The following is a 23,418-nucleotide window of genomic DNA, read 5'->3' as shown; positions in this document are numbered from 1 at the left end:
AGGTCCCGAGAACGGCCAATGTGGTCACTAATCCATTTAAAGTCTATCAAAAGCCTATTCATGAAAAAGCTTGCATAAAAAGCTGTCGCACGGCATGTATTGGTGTAAAAACGCAATTGACTCCTGCTACAGGATCCCTCGGGGGTATCCCGTGATTCCAAGAGCGGCCTGTCGTGACGCTTTCCGGCCATTTTTAAAATTGCTGTTTGCAGTGAACGTACGACTAATCGCGGTAACTATCGCCAACAGAATGACGAACTCCAATGTTCGTCGGATTATCGGATCACACGAGAGAACCAACATTTATCTGATCGATAGGTCCTCTCTTTCTCACCTTTCTTTCACGACCCGTAACTTCTATACCTTTCTTGCTTCAATGAATCGTAGAGTGTCATACGCTCTCGCTTTCGCTACCTTGCTTGAGAAGCTCTCTCGTGAACCAAGTCCACTACCGCTGATTGTCATGATCGGGTTTCCGCATTTCCCTCTCAACCAACAAGCGCTGACAAATCCCGAATACTCGTTGCTCGTATTAAGCAATAACCATACCCGAGCTCTTTTCCCGATCATTCCCCTTCAATTATACGATCGGTAGCTTTCTTCCGGTAAGGGATAGCGATTCTATACTGACTGACAGCATGAAAGCAGTGCGTTCTTTATAGAGCGGGTTGGTAATAGCATACACTGAGAAATATTATTACATTATTTTGAATAATTATTTCATTATTTTATTTTCATCGCCCAAATCTACTACACGGCCAATGTGGTCAATGATTCATTTGAAGTTTATGGAAAGCCTATTCTTGAAAAACCATGAAGAATGAGCTGTCGCACGGCATGTTTTGGTGTAAATGCAATTGTCCCCTGCTCCAGGTTCCTCAGGAGGCATACTGGATGTTCCGAGAGTGGCCAATGTGGTCAATGATACATTTAAAGTTAATCGAAAGTTTATTGACGAGAAACCATGAAGAAAGAGCTGTCGCACGGCATGTTTTGAGTGATTAAATAATCTGCCCGCATTCAGAACCCTTCACCAGAACCGATTCACCGTTACACCGTAGAACAATATTAGTTTTCCTGTCAAATGCTCTTGGAAGATTTAAAATCGGATCATATTTGACGAAGTTACAACACTCCAAAGTTGACCAAAAATTTGCCTATCCTAGTTGTTTTGAGTAACCCCTGTATGTTTGTTTTGATTCGCTATGAAAGTTTGACAGATAAAATGAGGGGTTCGTGGATTTTTCTATGTTTCGAGGGGTGCATCGATTAGCTTGGGACCGAAGATAGTACCAGAGCTGAGCCAAAAAGTTGAGCACGTTTTTTCGGGACCTTTTGGTCTTAGAGTTACCTCTATGGTTATACCCCGTTCTACCCTGTTCACATTACAGTGTATATCACGTGATATACGCTGTCTTGCAATGAGCACTCATACATCTAGTTTTCACTGGAAATCCTATGTATGAGTGCTCATTGCAAGACAGCCTTTATTATATGATATAAGTCATAGTCTATCAAATAGAATTTCAGATTCCGCTTTCCGAAGTTCGTCATTAGACCACCAAGGTCCTTATATCACAAAACAATTACGATCAAGCTTCCGGGAGATTTGAAGGTTGTCTGCACCTTTAGCTACGAGATGTCCTATTCTATTGCATTCAGACCACAAAATCACCTTATTGATAGGTAGGTTAATCCATCTTCAGACGTTACATTCCGGTCCCACATTATTTTTTATCAACCATGCGACAACGTTTTTGGCCACTCCATGGAAGAGATATTACCCGAAAGATTGTTCGCGAATGTATCCAGTGTTTCCGGTGTAATCCCCGTGGAAATAACCAAATCATGGCTCAACTGCCTGAAGTAAGAATCACTCCAGCGCGAATATTTCCCAACTGTGGACCTTTTCTCATTAATCGACTGGTGCCTCGGTTAAATGCAATGAAACGCTTTATTGCCAGGCGTGGTTGATTATTAAGCCGAACATTCTGAAAGTAGTTTCCCACGTGTCGACAGAATTTCCTTTAAAAATAACTCTTCTCGAGACCTACCGTTAGTAACGATTTTCAAACACGCACCATTTGCAGCTGAAATCCGATAGTACCTTCCAGATTATCCAGGATTTGTGTAAAATTAACTGCTTGTTACTATGGTGACCGGCTGGGCTTAAGATTCGAGTGGAACCCGAAGAGACATGGGACTAAAACTAAAAGCTTAATCGCTTGCCTACCTATCTACCTACCTATAACAGACCCAAAATAGGTAGATTGCAGTGAGAGACGATGAAAATGTATCATAAATCTGCTTTTATGGAAGTTATAAATTCCCGGCATCGATAAGTTATATATATAGGAAAATTATTTCAATCTTAAATTTGCATAATCTCTTTGTCTGCCGGTCGGTCGGATTCCTGCGTAGGTACCTATAGAACTTCAGTATTAAGGTATGAAATCGAGGGACTGGGGCAATGAAAACAGAAGCCAGATGGTCCCGGGAAGAGAGATTAGCACGTTTGCATTAAATTTCAATGTTCCAAGTTTAGATTCTTTGCTTCTGTTAAGACTTTATCAATAATGTAAGTTAGGGATCGTAAATTGTTCGAGTCGGTTTTTTTCCTTTTTGTTATTTCAGGGCCGTTATTTCTCAGACCGAAAGCTTCGTGGAAAATCCATAAGTTCCATTAGGAAAAGCTTGTCGCGTGTGACATATGCATATAGGTGGGTAAATGTGATGAATCTCTGCACAAAAGCCTTGTTCTGTTTCGGTAAATTTAAACCCGAACAAGAGGGGGCCACAAATCCGCGAAAGTTCCACCGACCGCCCAAAAGTTATGCCACGAAACAATTCCCTGAGATAACACGATAACCGCATGTCACTGGCTGTTGGCAAAGCCCCGGCAGGTCGTTCTCTGTTGTTGGCTGTTGATGCTGATACTTTGCTTTTCGAAACCTACTAAGCCGATTTCACTGTTTCGCAACGACAACAAAGCAACAAAAGCTGAAACTAGAATCTTCTAGTTATGATGGCATGTCCCTTCCTTGGAATATGCGACCCCCTAGACAACGGAGAACGAAAATAGCAAATTTTAAGACAGCTTTGCCGGATATAGTTGCAAAGTCGAAAGTTGGGTTGGAATTTAAATTTCGCCGACGGCATTTCATTCCGGCAATTCGTTTTGTGTATGGACTTTTGCACTTTTGAATAGATACCACCGCATACCGCCAGAGTCGGAGCCTGGAGGGGGTTGGGTTTGCAAAAAGTTTTCCTTCAATAAGGAAAAGTTGGTTGCCTGAATCAATTGTGTGCTCTTCAAACAATAGGGGAAGGAGTGGATATGTGATCTGACATGGTCCACCCAGGTTATTTACGTGATGATACGTTGAACATTTTATGCATTCTGTACTAATTATTCATATCCAAAGGGGCCTTGCATTAATTATCTCATGCTAAATTGAAAAAGAATTTACCTCTACTCAACCCCTTCGCCTCGTTTTTCCCATACCTAATACATAATCATACATTCCCATCTCTCGTAGAGCGTGACATAATATATGCATCACCTCCAACGGTTAAAATATCAGACATATTATTGACACATTCAGCTTGTGTACATATGAATTTTGGCTATTCGTTATTTTCAGAAAAGCGGTTAAGCTTCACTAAAATTAACTTTCATCAACTGCTATGGTCATTGAAGTGTGTCTTAGTAACGAATGTTTGATCTGACTGGCATAAAGATTCAATTTAATTATTACTGGGTCGAATATTGAAAAAAAAATCAAATGGAGAGATCAACTATCCCCACCTTCCCCTAACTAATAGAGGAACGTATGGAAATCTTTTATGGATTTATGAATGGGTTATTATACATGCAATGGAATTGCAGCTTGAATCAACTATTTGCTCAGATAATTGGTAGAATTGCGAAGATAATAACTTATAATCAACTCGTTGCTCTCGCGTCATAAAACTCCTACCGAAATCAAATTACACAACCCTAATCTGTTTTATCCTTCTTCTTTTGATTTGTTTTATGGATCATGCTTGGAATTGTTCTCCCGGAATAACCTTTACTGCTTGGCGCTTGGAAACATACCCCTGACCTCTGACGAACGGCACACAACAGATCAAATGGCGCAAGGATGGCCGCACGATTACCCAGACGGAGAAGTTTCGCCTCTCGGCGGCGGGCAGTCTGTTCATCTCCAATCTCACCGAGGCGGACCAGGGCCGGTATGAGTGCTCCCTGCTCAACCAGTACGGACGGGTGACGGCCAGTGGACTGCTGACGGTCAAGTGAGTATTTATGTCCTCTCTGCGCTGCAGTAGAGGTAGTCTTGTTTTATTTTTAGTTTAGTTTTATAGTCCTAGCGAGGTTAAATCCATCCAAGATCTCATTATAAAGGAAGTAAAAAGCGGTAATAAGATTTTCTTTAGAGCGGTGCCGGTGGTGTAGTGGTAAGCGTGATTGCTTCTCATTCCAAAAGGCCTGGGTTCAATCCCAGTTGGCGCCGTCGGGATTTTCCAAAGCATAAAATCTCTTATCACGTCTTCCTTCGGAAGGGAAGTAAAGCCGTTGGTCCCCGGTTCATGAGTTGATGGGTCGATAGGTAGGGTCCAGGTGTGGGAGCTGCCTCGCTGGCGTGGGTAGCATTGGTACACAGTACGGAAAACAAAATCGAAGGAAAACAAATCAAGAAAAAAAATATATATATATATATTTAGGAAATGGTTCTAATGTGAATCTAAGATTGAGCCCATCGCTATTTATCAATTTTATCTAGATGAACGCGTCATTGGGAAGGTACTAATGGATATTTTTGGTCGCTTTTGAAAATTTAGTCGATTGCTGAATTTATGTATGGGTCCAAATTAGGGGCATTTAGGTCGATGTATTTAACGATAATATCGATGTTCGTGCACTTTAATTCTAATTAAGATGCAAAAGATAAATTGTTTTGTAAATAATATTTAAACATACAGAAATTAACGATAATTTTGGTTTCAAAACACGCGCTTTTTTATTTACGCTGAAATGGTTGATTAAAGGTACTAGGTGTCTTCTGAGACACTCCTTCTTATGGTAAAAGAAAATTAAAGATTAAGGGGGATTTCCGGTTCAATTGACCTAAACTTTGGATTTTTTTCCAGGGAACTGGAGTTAGAGACCTGAGTTTTTTGTCAAATCTTTATTCATTATTGCTCTACAACTGGGATTTTTTTCAAGTCCAAAAATCCAAAATGGCGTCCAATATGGCGGCTGCCCGGCGGGTACTTCCCAAAACTGCGAGCAGCCTAGAGGTCGCAAATCGTCACCTAGAAAGAAAATCGGCACAGTTTCTTGAAGAGTATAGTTCAGAGAATGGAATGAACTAGAATTTTTGAGAAATCTCAAAATTTGACAAAATGGCGGGCATTTGAAAAAAGTCATTTACCTAATTACGCTTGGTAAAATTATTTACATTTTTTGGTTGAAAATTACCCAACTTCCAATACCAATAACTTCTAAACGGGCAAAAACGAGCAGACCATTCTTTGAGCAATTGAAAGTACAAGAAAATGCAATAAAATGGTGAAGAAACCAGACCGCCCTCACGTAGGGTTACCACATGGTATACTAAAGGAGGACATGTCCTCCTTTTTCAATAATTTTTCTACATCCTCCTTTTGCCCGAAAATGTCCTCCTTTTTAATCTTTACATTTTTTCCCGTAGCATATTCATAAAATTGTTTTCAAAGAGCGTTTTTTGCAGAGCTTATTTGTTTAATTATGTTTCTTATCTAGCCAATGCCATTCGATGGTGGGACTAGGAGTATACTACAGCTGTTAACCCCCCTACATTTAGGCTGCGGTCTCTTTGGTGAATTTTAACTTATATAAAGGGTGTCCACGATGAAATTGCCACACTATGAAATTGCTCTAACTTTTTAACCGTTTGGTAGAATTTAATGAAAATTTGGGTGGATTTAGTTCATAGTGCATTATTTACATCCTGCAAGTTTTAAAGTCCTGTGATCAAAACTCGCGGAAATGGAGTCGAAAGAACAGCTCGTGCGTGATAAAATCTTGCGCATTCATCACGAGAACAAGGATCTCTCGCATCGTTCCATCGCTAAAACGTTGGGAATCGCGAATTTCACGGTGTCGCGAGTGATTAAGCGGTTCGAGGAACGGTTAACCACCGATCGGAAGCCCAGAAGTGAAGGAAAAAGTATTCCGAACAACACCAAAAATCACAACCGCGTAGTTGGGGCCTTCAACCGAAATCCGAACGTCTCCGTTAGGGATGTGGCTAAGAAGCTGCACCTAAGCCGAAGTTTTGTCCAGAAGGCCAAAACTAAGGCTGGGCTTCGAACGTTCAAGGTACAAAAGGCCCCTAATCGCGACGAGAAGCAGAACAAGTCCGCCAAAACCCGTGCCAGGAAGTTGTACCTCAACATGCTGACGAAAGTTGAATGCTGCATCATGGACGACGAAACATATGTGAAGGCCGACTTCAAACAGATCCCCGGCAACCTGTTTTTCACGGCCAAGGATAAGTTCAGCGTTCCGGAGCATGTCCGCACTCAGAAGATGTCCAAATTTGCGAAGAAATTCCTGGTTTGGCAAGCCATCTGCACGTGCGGGAAGCGGAGTGCACCTTTCGTGACCCAGGACACGATGAACGGACAGGTGTACATAAAAGAGTGCCTCCAGAAGCGGCTGCTTCCTCTCCTGAGGGCCCACAACGTCCGAACAATCTTCTGGCCGGATTTGGCCTCATGCCACTACTCCAAGGACGTGCTGAAGTGGTATGCGGACAATAAGGTCAATTTCGTGCCGAAAATGTTTAACCCTCCCAACACTCCGGAGCTCCGCCCCATCGAGAAGTACTGGGCGATTATGAAGCAGCACCTTCTTAAACGACCTAAGGTAGTGAAGACAGTCGAGGAACTGAAGAAAGTATGGGTTTACATGCAAAAAACGGTTGATTCACAGGTTGTGCAGAATCTTATGGCCGGAGTTAAGGCCAAGGTGCGGGCATTTGCGTATGGACTGTTAATACAATACGAGTAAAATGGTAAAATGAAGTTTAATAGTTATTTCTCAATCCCTGAAAATTTGATGGCAATCGGATGAAAACTCGAATTTTGCGAATCAATTTTGTGTGTGGCAATTTCATCGTGGACACCCTTTAATGACAGATTAAAAATTTTCAAATAAACCTGCTATCTCAAATTTAAAAAAAATAAATTTTCAAATAAACCTGCTAACCTGCTACCACAATTATTTCAGACAAACCAGGAATCAATGTTGACAAACAATTCCTCGAAAATTGGACGATCAACAACAGAGGGATTTTCGAACATTATAATTTATTTTCGAAGTGTCAGTGCAAATTCATCATTTTTACTTAAATTTGACATGTCGAAAATAAATTACAATGTTCGAAAATCTCTCTGTTGTTGATCGTGTGATTTTCAAGATGTTTGTCAAAATTGATTCCTGGTCTGCCAGAAATAAGTCTGGTACAATAGCAAGTTTATTTAAAAAATTTCTATCTGTCTAATTTAAGTTAAAATTCACCAAATGGAACACAACCACACAGATTGAATCCAACATGTGTTCGATTTTGACCATAGAACCATCCATGGGATTTTAACTATTTAACAATTCCAATCGACGTAACTGATTTTGTAAACAATCACTTCAATCGACGATTTGTGGCAACTGCAAGCTCACTCACAGAAACACCATGTAGTAGGCGAAAGTTTCCCCTACCTGATGATGGTGTTTGTTTGCGTGGGTGAGTTAGCAGTTAAAACAAATCGTCGATTGAAGAGATTGTTTACAAAAGCAGATGCGTCGATTTACTACATACTGAGAGCGAAGAGGCTCACGAAGCGTGAAATCGAATGTAAGGAATAATATCAATAATAGGAATTATTTTGTATAGAACGCTAAGCGCACCTCTTCGCTCCCAATATGGCAGCGCTCTTAGAGTCCAATGCTGAATCAATGGTAAAATTAACAGGTTGCTTTGATGTTCCATGTTGGTTTCAATCAGCGATGACATGTATCCTGATTTTTGTACATGATAAAAGTTGGGATGGTTTTAAGGCTGTAAAGCTGTAGATTTCATACAAATCAGCTAGAGTAGATCATTTCCAAGTATCAAAAATTAATTATGAAGGCTAGTTTTTCAGAAGTATAACGAGAAGATGAAGTGAATTGGTAACGACCTGAGTGGTGCAGAGAAACACGAAATGGTTGTCAAAAAGAATCCAACTGGTGCTGTCAAAAAGAATCCAACGATCTAGAGCCGAGACGGCTAATACATAGGTGTAACAGTCGGAAGAAGTGTTAGTTTGTTTACTTAAATGAACCATGCCCATTTTGTTATGGCATGTTTGCTATAAGAAATGCGCCTCGTGTTTATTAGCGAATTTCACATCAAAGATTGATTAATTGAGTAGGAAATCAGTTTGGCACGGCATTTGTGACCAGCATACACCTTCCGGTAGTATGAAACAGGTCAAAAACTGTTCAAATCCGCAGATAAAAATTTTTGTTTTGAATTTCTGTATAGCAAAATAGTGAACTTTTCGTGAACATTAACGGCAAAGAACTCACCAACACTGGGAGACTGTGAGTTCCTGCCCACCTGTCATTTACCATCGTGATCTAGAGCTGCTAAAAGTGATACTTTTCTCATACAATCCCCGTCGGCAGAGAAAGTATTGTGGTCAATGTTGAAAATATTGTCATTTCGGCATTTTTTTACTAATATTCTTCAACAAAAAACTTGCTCAAATACTCGGATGTAAACAATGTAACGAACGAACGAACCTGCACGAACTGCTGAAGGAAGAATGCAAACAAACTTTATAAGAGTCATGTATGTAGGTGCACTCCCAACACCATGTACACGTTATTTATGGAGCAAAGGGTGAACTTTCGATAGCATGTAAATGCAAATTGTGAGCAGTGCATTAGCAAAACAATTTGTGATATCGGAAAATTTTCAAGTTGATTCCTGCTGACTTGCAAAACAAAAACGGCTGTGTTCGCAGTACCCAGGTAACGACTACAAGTTATGAACAATCTCAATTGAACCTTTGCAAATCATGAATTTTGTGATAGCGCACATATTATTAAAAAGTTTGATAAAAACTTATTGTCATCATTGTCCTCCTTAATCTCCAAACCTCAAATGAAATGTCTTCCTTTTCAAGTTTTTTATATGGTAACCCTACCCCCACGTGACCCTTAACCGAAGTACTTGCATTGAAACTTGTCACTTTTTAGAATTTGAAATGGCGATTTTGTGAAACCACGGAACTCTTATCCAGTAGGTGTGGACACCACGCGAGTTTGAGAGGAAACGTCAACCAAACTGTTTGTTTACATCAGAAGAAGCATTTTTCACAACGCAAATTAAAGCATTTTTCATTGAACATCTTGCCAATTTCCATCGGTATTTGTCTTATTTTACGATTTTCCACACATCTGAACTGATATGCACCTTTACTATTCACACACAAGAAATCCGGAAGATCATAACCACTAAGGCACTATTGGAATTTTGCATTTTTTTTTCAAAGATATTTAATTAACATCCCAATAATCAATTCCTCGAAACAAGGCAATGGATACACCACCCTTATGTGATCACAGTGTCATCTAGTGAGTGCACATTGAAACTGTTGGGAGTCCCCCGCCAACTTCACCACCAGGGCACAATAAATGACAGGTGTCAGTATGACAGATGCCAGCCGAGGGAAGAAGATGATCGATGTCATCATCATTATATTTCGATAGCAAAATTTTCACTTTGTTATGATTGCATTGATTTTCAATCATAACCACGTTATACGCCACAGAAACGCTAGAGAAAACAAGCACACATCCAAGCTGGGCTGCTTTCGAGTGAACGAGTTTCCAATATCACCACCGGTATCAGTAATATGCATTGTTTACAATAGCAGATACATCCCTTCGAAAAAGTAATCGAAAATTGATGATTTGTAAATCTGTTGCTCAACATGAGCTTTATAAGCATAGAAGTATACTTCGAAAAACGCAACGTATCGAAATCATTGCTAAACAAACAAAATTAAAATACGCCGTCTTCCTTGGCCAACGCTGCACGCATTCTATTTTTTTTTTTAATTTGGTTTTATTGTCAAAGATGTGTCACATTCATTATTATTTAACTATCAAAATTTAGTTCGAACTCCAGTGCTTGTAAATTGATCACTCCATTACAACTACTTATATAGCTAATGTACTTTACAAACAATTTTAATATTGTTAGTTTGTTTGTTCTGTTGATTCTCTTCAAAGCCGGTCTGATTAGCTCCTCGAACGACAGCCGTCTCCACCCATTCAGAACAGTAGCTATTGTCCGCTGCAGGATTTCCCAAGCTGGAACAACTCGAGTACAGGTACAGAATTTGTGTTCTAGTGTTTCTATTGCTTGGTTGGTGCAGTGTAAGCAATACTCGCTGTCAACTCTCCGCATCACAAACCAAAGTTTTCGGTGCTCAACTTTTTCGTTTGTCGGACAGTTTCGTTCCACCCGGGGCTGCTCCGTCTGTGCCACGAAATGCTGGTGGATTTGATCGGCGGAGGAGTTTTGTCGAATCTGAGGGGGGATTTGGGATAAGTTTGAGAGGATCAGTTTCAGGTCGGGGAGGTCTATTGGTATTGCTGGGCGGGGATTTTGCAGAAGAAGGGATTCGATCTCTTTCAAGTGCCGGTTGATAGCGAGCGACTTGCACTTATACGCCGGAAATTGCAGCGTTAGTCCACCATGTTCGCGGTTTCGCGCTAATTGTGCCATCGGAACGCGAGCGATCATCCCACTCCAGAGGAAGGTGCCCATCCTCGATGTAATTTTCACCATGTGTACACTGAATGGTGGTAGAATTGAAGAAAGATACCAGATCCTGGAGGTGCCGAACGTATTCAGCAAAGCCACTTTCTGATGCAGAGTCAAAATCCGCGTTGATTGGAGCCATATCAGTTGCGCAAATTTGCTAACCACCGCATCCCAGTTTATGGTCGTCATCAGCCGGATCGAGTTGACGAAAATCACGGCAAGGATCTTCACCGTGTTGGCCGTCCGTAGCCATGGGATGTCGATGCGGTTTCCCTCGCAAAAACCAACATCAATGGCAACAGTTTTCCCCACATTCAGCTTGGCGCCAGCAGCTATCTCGAAACGGGTGAACAGTATATTCATTGCTTCGATTTGTGCTGCTATTGTGACGATTACACTGATATCGTCGGCATAAGCAACCAGTAGATCATTCTCGCACGCTTGTTCGAGTCTGCATATTAGTGGATGGAGGTACAGCACGAAGAGGTGCATGGACAACGGGTCCCCCTGCCGCACCGAGCGTTGGATGTCGATCGGCCGTGAGAGGTGCCCATTCACGAGCAGGCGAGAGGTGGAGCGACTTGCAATCTGGGAGAGCAGAGTGATGAGATGCTGGTTGAAACCAAGCGATCGCATGGTCCCGAAGAGGAAAGAGTGCCGGACCCGATCGAAAGCATGATCGAGGTCGAAGCTGATCAGCTTCCCAGCGCGATAATGATGACGAAGGCTCGCAATTCGATCTTTCAGAGCGAGAGTGGCTTGAAAGATGTTTCGATCTGAGTTTGAGCTAGGTTTGGGCGATCTTGGATCGATCTTTGGAAGATCGATCTTTTTCATCCCGATTTCCGATTTTTTGGATCGATTCTTTGTCCACGAAAAGATCGAAAAAATCGATCTCTTCTTTCGATCTTCAAAAAAAATAGGTGTTAAATTTAGTAATTTTATATACATTGAAAAAACAATTTACTCTCACCCCAGCCTGCGTGGTAAATTTAACGAATATAACGTCAACATCAGCATCGCTTCCTACAATGGCGTCACTATTTGTGTTTCCGATATTTTTGAATATAGCAACATTTGAAGGTTTTCTCTACCTCCTCCTGTGATCATTGCTCCACACCGTCACGACAGCATTTAATTGAATATTTTAAAAGAAAAAATTTCTTAGGGTACCAACGCAAACAAGCATATAGTCCGAAAGTGAGGATAACAATAACAACCCAGCACTTGAAAATGGGATTACTCAAGTGTGCGATTAAAAAACGTCAGAAAGGTCAATTAAAATAAAAACCATAAGATTGATCTACCAAAGATCGATTCTTTGGTACCGATTTAATCAGTGGATCGATTCTAGAGCCAAATATAAGATCGATCCGTCAAGATCGATCTTTCTCTGAAGATCGCCCAATCCTAGTTTGAGCATTTCTGCCCGTCGCTCAATATGCGGTGGGCTCGCATCACATTCTCTAGACGGGTTTTGAGGATACGAGAGAACAGTTTGTAGTCGGTGTTTAGAAGAGATATGGGACGATACGAATGGGCTGTCTCGTCGCCACCCTTCTTTTTCACCAACACGATGATGCCGTCCACAAACGTTGCAGGGAAGTTGCCAGTGAGCGCCTCATTCATCACCAGATTTAGCTCTCGGTGGATGACATCGAAACAGCGATGGTAGAACCATAGAGGTAACTCTAAGACCACTGGGTCCCGAAGAAAATCATTATTATTTTTGGCTCACTCAGTACCAGAACAACGGTCCCAAGCAGTCCCAAGCTATTTCACTCACCCCTGCATGTTCTGCATGAATCCACACACCCCTGATGTTATCTGTCAAACTTTCATAGCAAATCAAAACAAACATAGTGTAGTAATAGAATTTCAACTAGAATAGGGTACGTTAATCGTTTGCTTGGGACCAATAGGCTACTAAAGTGGTGAGCCAATTTAAAATCGTTAGTTTCGTATTGATTGTTGGTAGAACCATAGAGGTAACTCTAAGACAAGTAGGTCCCGAAGAAACGTGCTCAACTTTTTGGCTCACCTCTGGTACTATCTTCGGTCCCAAGCTTGTCGAATCACCCCTCGAAATATAGGAAAAACCAATAACCCCTCATTTTATCTGTCAAACTTTCATAGCGAATCAAAACAAACATTGCGTAGTACTAGAATTTCGACTAGAATAGGGTACGTTAATCGTTTGTTTGGGACCAATAGGCTACTAAAGTGGTGAGCCAATTTAAAATCGTTAGTTTCGTATTGATTGTTGGTAGAACTCTTTCGTAATCCCATCGCAGCCGGGTGACTTTCGGGATGCGCTAGCTCGTATCGCGGAGAGAATCTCGGTTGTGGTGATCTCGCTCGTGCACGCCTCATTTACCGGGTCGTTGGGTGGTATGGCGTTCTCGCAGTCGAAAGTGTTTCCACCGTCTATTCTCTCTTCTTCGGAGTAGAGGTGGGAGAAGTAATCCACCATGTGCGCCTCGATCGCGTGAGGCTCGTCGATAGTCCCGTTCTGCTCCGTTTGCAGTCGAGTGATGACGGTTCGCTTCCTTCTCCGTTCCCCCAGATGGAAGATCGAGATGAGTTCTCCCACCACGTACCTCTCGTTGATGCGCATGAACATGTGCGAGAAGTTGCGCTGAAGCGCCAGCATCTCCCCCTTCAGTCGATTTATCGTTGTTAGCATCGCAGGGTTCTGGTAGTAGCCATCGTACGCTAGCCGTAGTTCGGCATAAAGCCGTTGGTGCTCGTTATGAAAATCGTCGAAAGCGGCTCGAGATTTCCATGTGTGTGCGTGTGCGTCGCTCGCAGCTGTTCGCGCAACCCGTTGCTCACGTAAATACGATCGACACGGGATCGTGCATTCCGACTGATAAAAGTAAAATCGTCATCTCGTGGGCACAGCTTTTCCCACACATCGAGAAGCTGGAGTTGTTGGACGGTCGTTTTGAGCGACGGGCTTGAATTCGGGCTGGATGAATCACATGGGCGAAGCACGCAATTGAAGTCGCCCGTGAGTATTACGTGTTCGGTGCAATGTCGGAGATAATAGGAGAGTGTGCCGTTGAAGAAATCTTCTCGAGCGGCACGCAGCGCAGAGCCCGACGGGGCGTAGACATTAGCGACGGTGACGTTTTGCACTCGCAAGGCAATCAAACGACCGTCCAAGCTTTTCTCGACGTGTGAGTATTGGATGTGCGGCTTTAGTGCGATTGCCGTTCCCCTCCTCACGTGATCTACGTTGGCGACAACGACGAAGCCTGGCAACGAGAGCTGCTTGTTTTCGACCTCTTGTAGGCACACGATGTCGAGGTTTTGGCTGTTGACGAAGGTGCTCAGAGCGTTTAGCTTTGTGGGACTAGTAATCGTGTTTACGTTGATAGAAGCGATGTTGTAGGGTGTGTGAGCCATTACGAAACATAATCCTCACCCATCTCGTCGTCTTGGTTTTCGCGGCGGAGCTTTTTGCCAGGCGGCCACTTTCGGTGTTGCCTGCTGCTGCTTGTCGATGTGGTCGATTCGTCTCATTGCCGTTGTATTTACTGCGCAGAGTCATACCACTTGGTTTTTTGAACAGTTCCACAGAAGCCACGCTAGTGTTTGGTACCTCGGTGGATTGTGGAGGTGTCAACGACAACGCCGGTGTTTTTTCGGGCGAAGCGGTTTTACACTTGGGGTTAGCAATACCACCGCTGTTTGTTGGTTTGTGGTGTTTGTTTCCCCGATAGGTTGCTCGCTCTGACTCATAGCCTGCGGTACTATAGGGGGGAAATTTTCTGGCGTTACCGTTGGTGGCGCAGCGGGTTTCGGACCGGATGGTTTCGGTTGTGGTGTTGCTGCTGCTGCTGCTGCTGTTGTGGTCCAGTCTTCTTTACCACATTTGCGTAGCTCTTCTGCACCAACAACTTTTTGTTTTGGACACACGATATGCCCGAGTGTGCATGCTCTTTGCAGTAGCGGCACGACTGCAGTTGCCCTTTGAAGACGATATATGCCTGCTCTCCGTCGATGGTGACCCACGAGTCGATGTTAGTTTTCACCACCATACGGATAGACCAGATACCGAGCGGCACGCCTCCGAAATCGTACCTTTCGCCCCACATTAGTTCCCGGATCGAAAGCACTTCACCACACGCGCTGAGAAATGCGACGATCTTCTCCTCCGACGCATCTTCGGGTAGATCGTGTACACGCACTTCGACACTACCATCTTCCATCGTTATACGAAGCTTGTACTTCTTCCCCGAACACTCCACTTCGTGCTTCTCGTTGTGTTCTTCGACCACTCTCTGGGCCGTCTCGAGGTCACCGACCTTCACGAACGCACATGACCCACCGCGATGGCACTGGAGTCTCTTCACGTCGTCCCTCGTCAGTCCAAGTACCGTACGACAAAACGCGTGGATTTTTTCGTACGAGGGCTTCAGGGGGAAGTTCGAATAATCAATCCGAAAAGTATTTTCTCGCCTCATCGCGGATCACTACACGCGACGCGGCACAGCGACACACGAAAGAAAAACGATATTTCAAAATGCTTGACACACTGATAAAATCTAGAAAAAACGTCTGCACGTCTCAGAGGCTGAGCGATAACTACTTCTATTCAAAAATTTCGTTGGAATAATGATTACTTTGCTATTTTATAAAGAAGGTATTTGTCAACGCCAGCGAAATCGCAAACTGAAGCTGCCAAAGCTGAGTGATGAAACCGCTTCGTGTTTTGATTTGCGCTGTACCCTCCGCTCAGTGGTTCGTACATGCATAGATGTTGGTGTGCGTGTTTTCTTCCAACGCTGCAGTTCAACGTTGTATCGTCACAAACCTATTGGCGCTGTTATCTGTCTTTATAAATTCCAAAGAGTGAAGGGGGTCTGATTTTTTTTCAATAAAAAATATTCCTGAACACTAGTAGAATCCTTGCAAAAATGATAGAATTAAATTTTCAACTAGAAATCAAGTTTTCGAGCATCTCAGATGAATCAATTTATCAGGAAAAGTGAAAAAGTGTTTCGCTTCCAATGTCTCACGGCAAACATTTCTGCTCATAACATTTTTTTGACGTTCTCATATTCACCACCAGAGGCTGAATCGATCGCTTAGTTTCTATTAAAAAGCCGTATTTTAACCAATATTTGCGTGAATCCAGCTCGGGTCAACCGATCTATTTTCTTTCCGGTATTACTAGAAATACTCAGAGGGAGAGATGGGCGGAGATAATGTTTTGAGCCAAATGAACTGTCAAAATCTGAGCCAATTGAACATTCCCATTAGAATTTTTCCGAGGATTTCTTATGCTTACTAGAATAAATTATAGAGTATTGCAATCGAGCAGAAATTCAATCACCTTTATGTTTTGTGTGCTTTCCAAATTCAACTAGTTTTTGGAATCAAAAACAATATTCTAACTCTATTGATTAATTGATCTTCGTTGGTTAATGAATGGCACCAGGAGATGTGCAAAATATTGCGATGCAATCAATTATTATTTTGTACGTAAATCGAATCAAAAATAAAAGTCATTTGAAATGCTAGCTTCTAGCAAGGGTTGCAAGATAATTTAGCAACATATCCCTGCTGCCGAATTGTATTTTTTTAGCTCCGTCTCTCTTTCCCTTTGAGTGTTTCTAGTGATTACCGTATAGGCAAGTGGATTCCTGGTGCAGATCGTCTAGGAGATCTCCGCTACGAAATCGACTACGCTAAAACATTACCGCCATCTGTTGAGTACCCTGTGGTGGGTAGTACCACAAACGAAGTCACAGACGGAGCACCTCGAAAACTTTGGTGACTAACCTGCTATTTCAATTTTGCAGTGTACCACATGGCAACACCACTACTACTGGATTGTACCACATGGCAACACTACTACTGGATTGCACTAGCATTTTCACCAAATGTATTAGAATGTTTTGGTTCTATCTCTTTCACACTACTCAAAACTGAAATGCATAAAAAAATGACAAAATGATACACTCTTTGCACACTGTCAAAGAATCATTGTACACAAAATCAACTGTGTACAAATCAAAACAAAAAAACTAACCCATCTGGTGGATGATGGCACAAGCTTCCAAGAAAATTCTATTACAGTGAACCACATTATTTTAATGGATTTCTTCGCCAGTTAGTCGTCTGTCACTTCGTTTGTGGTAGTACGCTGAACAGATGGCGGTAGTGCGTAAACGTCAAACGCAAGGGAATTGACTATGCGCGCCACAGATGGTGGTACTACCAACTACGATACTTTTAAATTGACCGTTAAATGCTTGTTCCATGAACAACTTGCGAGTGTTATGTCTGTTTGTGTGTGGTTCATTGTGGTGTCACATTGATCAAATTCGTTCGAGGCTCGGTGGAAACGATCATCTCATGGTTGAAGCACCCGAAGCGGAAAAGTCAAGCCAGCATGACGTGCCACGACGTATAACTGTTCAGTTCTCCGATAATGGTGTTACAGTGCCGAGAGCACCATTACCTCCGCTGAATCCTAAGAATCTTCGACGTGCTTCTGCCGAATCAGTTACTCCAGAGTTCCATACGCCATCTGGTAGCCCAGTTCATCAAGATGCAAATTATTCTCCCATCATCTTGCGTTGTTCTTCTTCTTCTTCTTTCCTTTATTTAACGTCGGTCTCTGTTCCGCAATCTAGTGCCAATCACCGACGGACATTGATTGCCATCCATTGACGGCAATCGAATGTGCAGCAATGCAGCTTCCACACCTGCGTATTGCACCCATTCAAACACACATGGGCCGGGACCAACGGCTTAACTTCCCTTCCGTAGGAAGACGTGACTAGAGATTTTTATGCCTCAGAAAAATCCCACCGACATCGGCTGGGATTGAACCCAGACCCATTGGGGTGAGAAAGCAGTCACGCTTACCACTACACCACCGGCGCCGGCCTTGCGTTGTTCGACAAGAGAACGCCGCGCTCCCTGCAAATACTCACCGTAGACCAGGCCAGTGACAAGACCTATGCCAACAGCAGCGTTTGACAGTAGGCAGCATGTCCCGGGCTCAAATCATTTATTTTGCTGTGCTGGGTCCACTGTCACTGTATAACATGCTGCCAACGCGCCTGCCACTGGGCTGCCGTAGACGCTTGATTTCGAAAGGAGGGAATAAATGTTGTGCAGGAAAATGAATGTAATGTTGGCCTAAATGCCCCTAATTCTTGGCGTGACTTTCTACCAGTGATTTCACAAAACTGGACGAACTAATTTCTATTTATTTTTTTTTGTGAAACGCACAAATGTTGGCTACTTTTCTCGTGATTCTAGAAGAAAAATTCTCAAAATAATGTTTTATTTCAAAGCTCGAGTGGTAGTAAACGTCATTTTAACTGCTCGAATGAAGTGGTTAATTTGGGTCCATACATTAATTCAGCAATCGACTAAATTTTCATTAGTACCGTCCTAATCACGCGTTCATCTAGATAAAATTGATAAATAGCAGATTTTTAGCGATGGACCCAATCTTAGATCCATAGGCCCCATTTGAGCCATTTCCCTATGTAAAATAATTTACGATCGATCTATATTCATTCTGGCAACACTGCCGTTCAGTTATCAAATGTAACTGCCTTTTCGTCAGTAATCGTTTTATTCATTTCGTTCGACTATTATAACCAGACAATACAAGTTTTTAAAAGTACTTGTGGTTGTCTTCTCTACTTCCGAGATCCCAAAAAACCTAACAATTTCCATGTTAGGGTGGTCCAATTAAAATACTTTTTTTAGAGATGAACTAGCCTTCGGCTAAAAATCTCTTAAATAAAGATTAAAAAAATACTTTTTAGGAAAAATATAATTATATTTAAAAATATGGATTTTGTACTGAAAACCATTGATTGTAGTTGTTTTTTTTTTATGATTTTCAGGTTTGTAGAAAGAGGGCGCAATATGTTTTTATATTTTTCCTTGAAAATCTAGGCTATAGCTATATCAAAAAAGGGCGATGTGTTTTTTTTTATCTGCGTTTTTGAGTTATTTTTTTTTAAGTTATCAAGCATTGGGTTTTTGTCATTTTTGAAAAAAAAAACGATTTTTGAACTACTCTAGCATTAAAATGGTCACCCTAATGACAAAATAAAGATATGGGTGTAATATTTTGAGATAAGGAACAAAACTACCAATTTTTACGAAGTTCTGTGAACCCCTATATCGTTTTGCTATGGAATGGCTGTATAAGAATAAGTTTGTAGTTTTTATCAGAATGTAAGTCCGAGACTGTCCTCCCAAAGATCTGGTATCAGATCAATTTATTCAAAAGCCCAAGACGTTCTTTTCTAAGTTTGATTAACCTAGTTTGTGCTCATTCCCGATGCACTACACGACCAAGCAACATGTTCAGAAGATGGGTTAAATGAAATGAAGTGGATAAGCTTTGAGATGATTTTTTGACCATATTGCAAAATTCTTGTTTTGAAATTCATCCTGACAATGATTGTACTGAACACATTTTTTTTATTAACCTTTGTACGTGACGGATTTTTAGATTTTCCTGTATCAAGTTATTTAAATGATAGCTGAATAACACAGTGTTAGCAGTTAGAACTTTTTAACAAAATTTGAGTTTGTTTATGTTTTCGGGTTTCTTTTAATATAAAATTGTTAAACCTGATGATTTGGAAAATCTTAGTAAGCTTATAAAGAAGAGCGAGGGGGTTCATCAAAACCTTACAAAATTTTATTAAAAGGGGGTTGAAAAATTATTTAAAAAAACCCCTAAGTAATTAGTACACGGCCCGTTACAGACCTTATCGAATATCTATCCGTTGTTGTACTTCTGAATTGATCAAATCATGTTAAAATCGCATCGACCACACTTCCCCTTGACTGACCACCCTCATTTGTTTGTCTTTGACAGGAAGAAACTGGAACTGCTCCCCGGCGACCAATTCGTCCGGATTGCCATCGCCGAAGCGTCCCGCGAAGTGGACCTCGCCATCAACCAAACGATTGCAAAGCTCTTCTCGGTCGGTGCCAACAAGACGCAGCAGCATCACGGTGACCTGTTCCGAATCATCCGCTTCCCAACGGGACCGGCTCGAGAACTGGCCCGAGCAGCCGAAGTCTACGAACGCGCACTGGTCAACATCCGCAAGCATGTCACCACCGGACGGAATCTGTCTACCAACACAACCGATTTCAACTACAACGATCTGCTGTCACCGGACTATTTGGACCTGCTCGCTCAGCTGAGCGGTTGTATGGCGCACCGTGTGACTCCTAACTGCACGGATCTCTGCTTCCACGCCAAGTTCCGTACGCTGGACGGTTCGTGCAACAACTACAAGAACCCAACGTGGGGATCGTCGCTTACCGGGTTCCGACGGCTGCTGCCACCAATTTACGAAAATGGATTCAACATGCCGATCGGATGGAACAAAACCCGTCTGTACCAAGGATTCTCTAAACCAAGTGCTCGTTTGGTTTCAACCAGTATGATTGCGACGGAGGTTATCACTCCGGACGAGCGGATCACACACATGGTGATGCAGTGGGGACAGTTTTTGGATCACGATCTGGACCATGCAATCCCGTCTGTCAGTTCGGAAAGTTGGGATGGGGTTGACTGTAAGAAGACCTGTGAGTATGCAGCTCCGTGCTATCCTATCGAGATTCCGGAAGGCGATCCTAGGGTGCGCAACAGAAGGTGTATTGATTTTGTGCGATCGAGTGCAGTTTGCGGATCGGGAATGACGTCGATCTTCTTCGGAACGGTACAACCAAGAGAGCAGATCAATCAGCTGACGGCGTACATCGACGGTTCACAGGTCTATGGGTATTCGGAGAGTTTTGCAAGGGATTTGCGAAATCTGACCACGGATGATGGATTACTGAGGACAGGACCGCATTTCCCGAATCAGAAGTCGTTGCTGCCATTTGCGGCACCTACCGATGGGATGGACTGCAGGAGAAATTTGGAGGAGAGCACGGTGAACTGTTTTACTGCTGGAGATATCAGAGTGAATGAGCAGCTAGGTCTGCTGTCAATGCATATCATTTGGTTCAGGGAGCACAACAGGATTGCGCAGGAGTTCAAAAGGATCAACCCACACTGGGACGGAGATAAGATTTATTTCGAAACCAGGAAGGTGGTCGGAGCGATGATTCAACATATCACATACCAGCATTGGTTACCGGAGATTATTGGCGATCGAGGAATGGCTTTAATGGGTGAATATCGGGGTTACGATTCGTCGATTAATCCGTCAATTTCGAACGAGTTTGCGACGGCGGCTTTGAGATTTGGTCACTCGTTGATCAATCCGATTTTGCACAGGTTGAATGAGTCATTTGAGCCGATCGAACAGGGTAACATTCCGTTGCATAAGGCTTTCTTTGCTCCGTGGCGAATCGTTTATGAAGGAGGAGTTGATCCACTGTTGCGAGGACTGATATCGGTTCCGGCAAAGCTGAAGAAGCCAAATCAGAACTTAAACACGGATTTGACGGAGAAGTTATTTGAAGCAGCTCATGCCGTCGCGTTGGATCTGGCAGCTATCAATATTCAGAGATCGAGAGATCATGCCTTGCCGGGGTACAACGACTACAGGAGGTATTGCAACTTAAAGGTGGCGGTTAGTTTTGATGATCTGAAGCAGGAAATAACCAGTGAGGAGAGCCGGAACAAGATGAAGGAGAACTACGGTCATCCGGACAATGTGGATCTCTGGGTTGGTGGAATATTGGAAGATCAGCTGCCTGGGGCGAAGGTTGGGCCATTGTTCATGTGTTTGCTGGTGGAGCAGTTCAAGAAACTACGCGATGGGGACCGATTCTGGTACGATAATGACCATTTCAAGCCAGAGCAGCTGGCGCAGATCAAAAAGGCTTCGCTCGGACGAGTACTCTGTGACAACGGAGACAACATTACTCGAGTAACCGATAATGTGTTTGTATTACCGAGCAAACAGGGTGGTTACAAGTTCTGTGACGAGATTCCTCAGTTGGACTTTGAGCACTGGATCGACTGTAGTGAATGTTCACGACATCACAAGCGGTACGATTCGTTGCCTAGGCAGCGAAGATCTATCAGAGCAAAACGGGAAATCGAGAGCAAGTTGGCCAAGCAGCCTGAACCGGACAATCACTTGGAGGAAGATTCCTTCATAGACGACGATATGAATGAGGAGCGTATCGAAGGACTGGAATCACTTATTGAAACGTTCCAGAAATCGATGAAGCAGATGCGAAGGAAGATTCGACGATTGGAGCAGCAGTGTTCGGCGGCAGCAGCTACATCAAACGGCAGCACTAGCCCGGTTAAGGGGAAACCGCATGGCCACTGCGTAGACAACAAAGGAATCAAACGGCTGAACAACGAGATCTGGATGCGGGACGACTGCACCAAGTGCGAGTGCGAGCATCACCAGATCAGCTGTGAAACGGAGAAATGCGCCGAGTTGATCTGCGAAAACGGGTTGGTACTGATGAAGGAAGACGGCAAGTGCTGTCCGACGTGTTCCGTAGATGACAGTGGACTAGCAGTAACCTCGAAGGATTCGCCATGAATTTAGTAGCTTACGAACGAAAAGTGATGATGATTATACAAAACAGGTAGCGTTTTAGATTTCAAGTTAGACGTTGATATATAGCGTTTCGTGGAGAATCCACTACTCACTGGTAGTTTCTAAGCTACATGCGTTCTTTCGGAAAACTTACTTTCTAACCAAACATCGTGCCAAATGATGTCAATATGAAGGAATTAAAAAAAAAAAGTATTAGGTTTGCTGGATGGCTTTACTTTACCCTCACATATTTTCTATATCGGATACTCACACTTACACAGTAACAAGTAGCATTTTCTGAGCCAAACTAAGATAGCATCGTTGTTTCTATTCACCGTATTAAATTATTGAAAAAGATTTGCATTTGAAAAGAATCGCGATGAAGAATTCAACGATCCAATTTGTTTCATTTTATATAATTCTCAGTCCTGGAGAAATGTAAGAAACGGATCGGATCTACTGCAAAGGTAGAAACAATTTTAGGTTTAAATCCAACTGAAGCAAATTGATACATGGACATTGTCAAAATATTCCATTTCTTATTTTTAACACGACTACCAACACCGTGGATTATGTAAATACAAAAATAGCGAAAATATACTTCGAATTATTAAACCAAAGTCTACAATTGGAAATTTTCTCCCCTTTTACGGTGTTCCAGAAGAAGTAAAATCAAACATTTTAGAAATTATAAAGAATCAAAATATACAAGTCTCCTATCAACCAACAAAGCAAAAACCAAGGAATTATTGTTCTCCTAATCTCAGCATTACACAACACAAAGGAAACAAAAAAAAAAACTACATTAGCTCGTAAGTCGTGACACAACCAATAAACTAAACCAGACACGAGACGTGGAATTGTCATCCTGAAGAAAAACCAACACTATTCTATTATATAGATGATAAGAAGCATGATGTAGTAAGTTTAACCAGTTTTACCAAGAAACCCGGTACTTCACATTGAAAAAAAAAAACACATTTAACAAAGCAAAACAATTGAATCAATAAAAACAATTACCACTTTTACTC

At 42.4% G+C, this 23,418-nt stretch overlaps 1 protein-coding gene across 1 annotated transcript in view; it reads left to right on the top strand.

The window, feature by feature from the left end:
* Nucleotides 1-23,415, top strand: part of Pxn (Peroxidasin) — a 249,966-nt gene extending 226,551 nt beyond the window's left edge. The window contains exons 10-11 of the mRNA XM_065236340.1: nucleotides 4,130-4,299; nucleotides 19,741-23,415. Coding sequence (XP_065092412.1) covers nucleotides 4,130-4,299; nucleotides 19,741-22,390 — 2,820 coding nt within the window. The 3' untranslated portion in view covers nucleotides 22,391-23,415. The remainder of the gene's footprint in view (nucleotides 1-4,129; nucleotides 4,300-19,740) is intronic.
* The last annotated feature ends 3 nt before the right edge of the window (nucleotides 23,416-23,418 follow it).

The sequence above is a fragment of the Ochlerotatus camptorhynchus genome, unplaced genomic scaffold, assembly GCF_037179485.1.
Source record: "Ochlerotatus camptorhynchus isolate MF236.1 unplaced genomic scaffold, CSIRO-AGI_Acam_v1.1 ptg000549l, whole genome shotgun sequence".
Lineage (NCBI taxonomy): Eukaryota > Metazoa > Arthropoda > Insecta > Diptera > Culicidae > Ochlerotatus > Ochlerotatus camptorhynchus.
The sequence above is the reverse complement of the archived record's forward strand: the minus strand, read 5'-3'. Positions and strand labels throughout refer to the sequence as shown.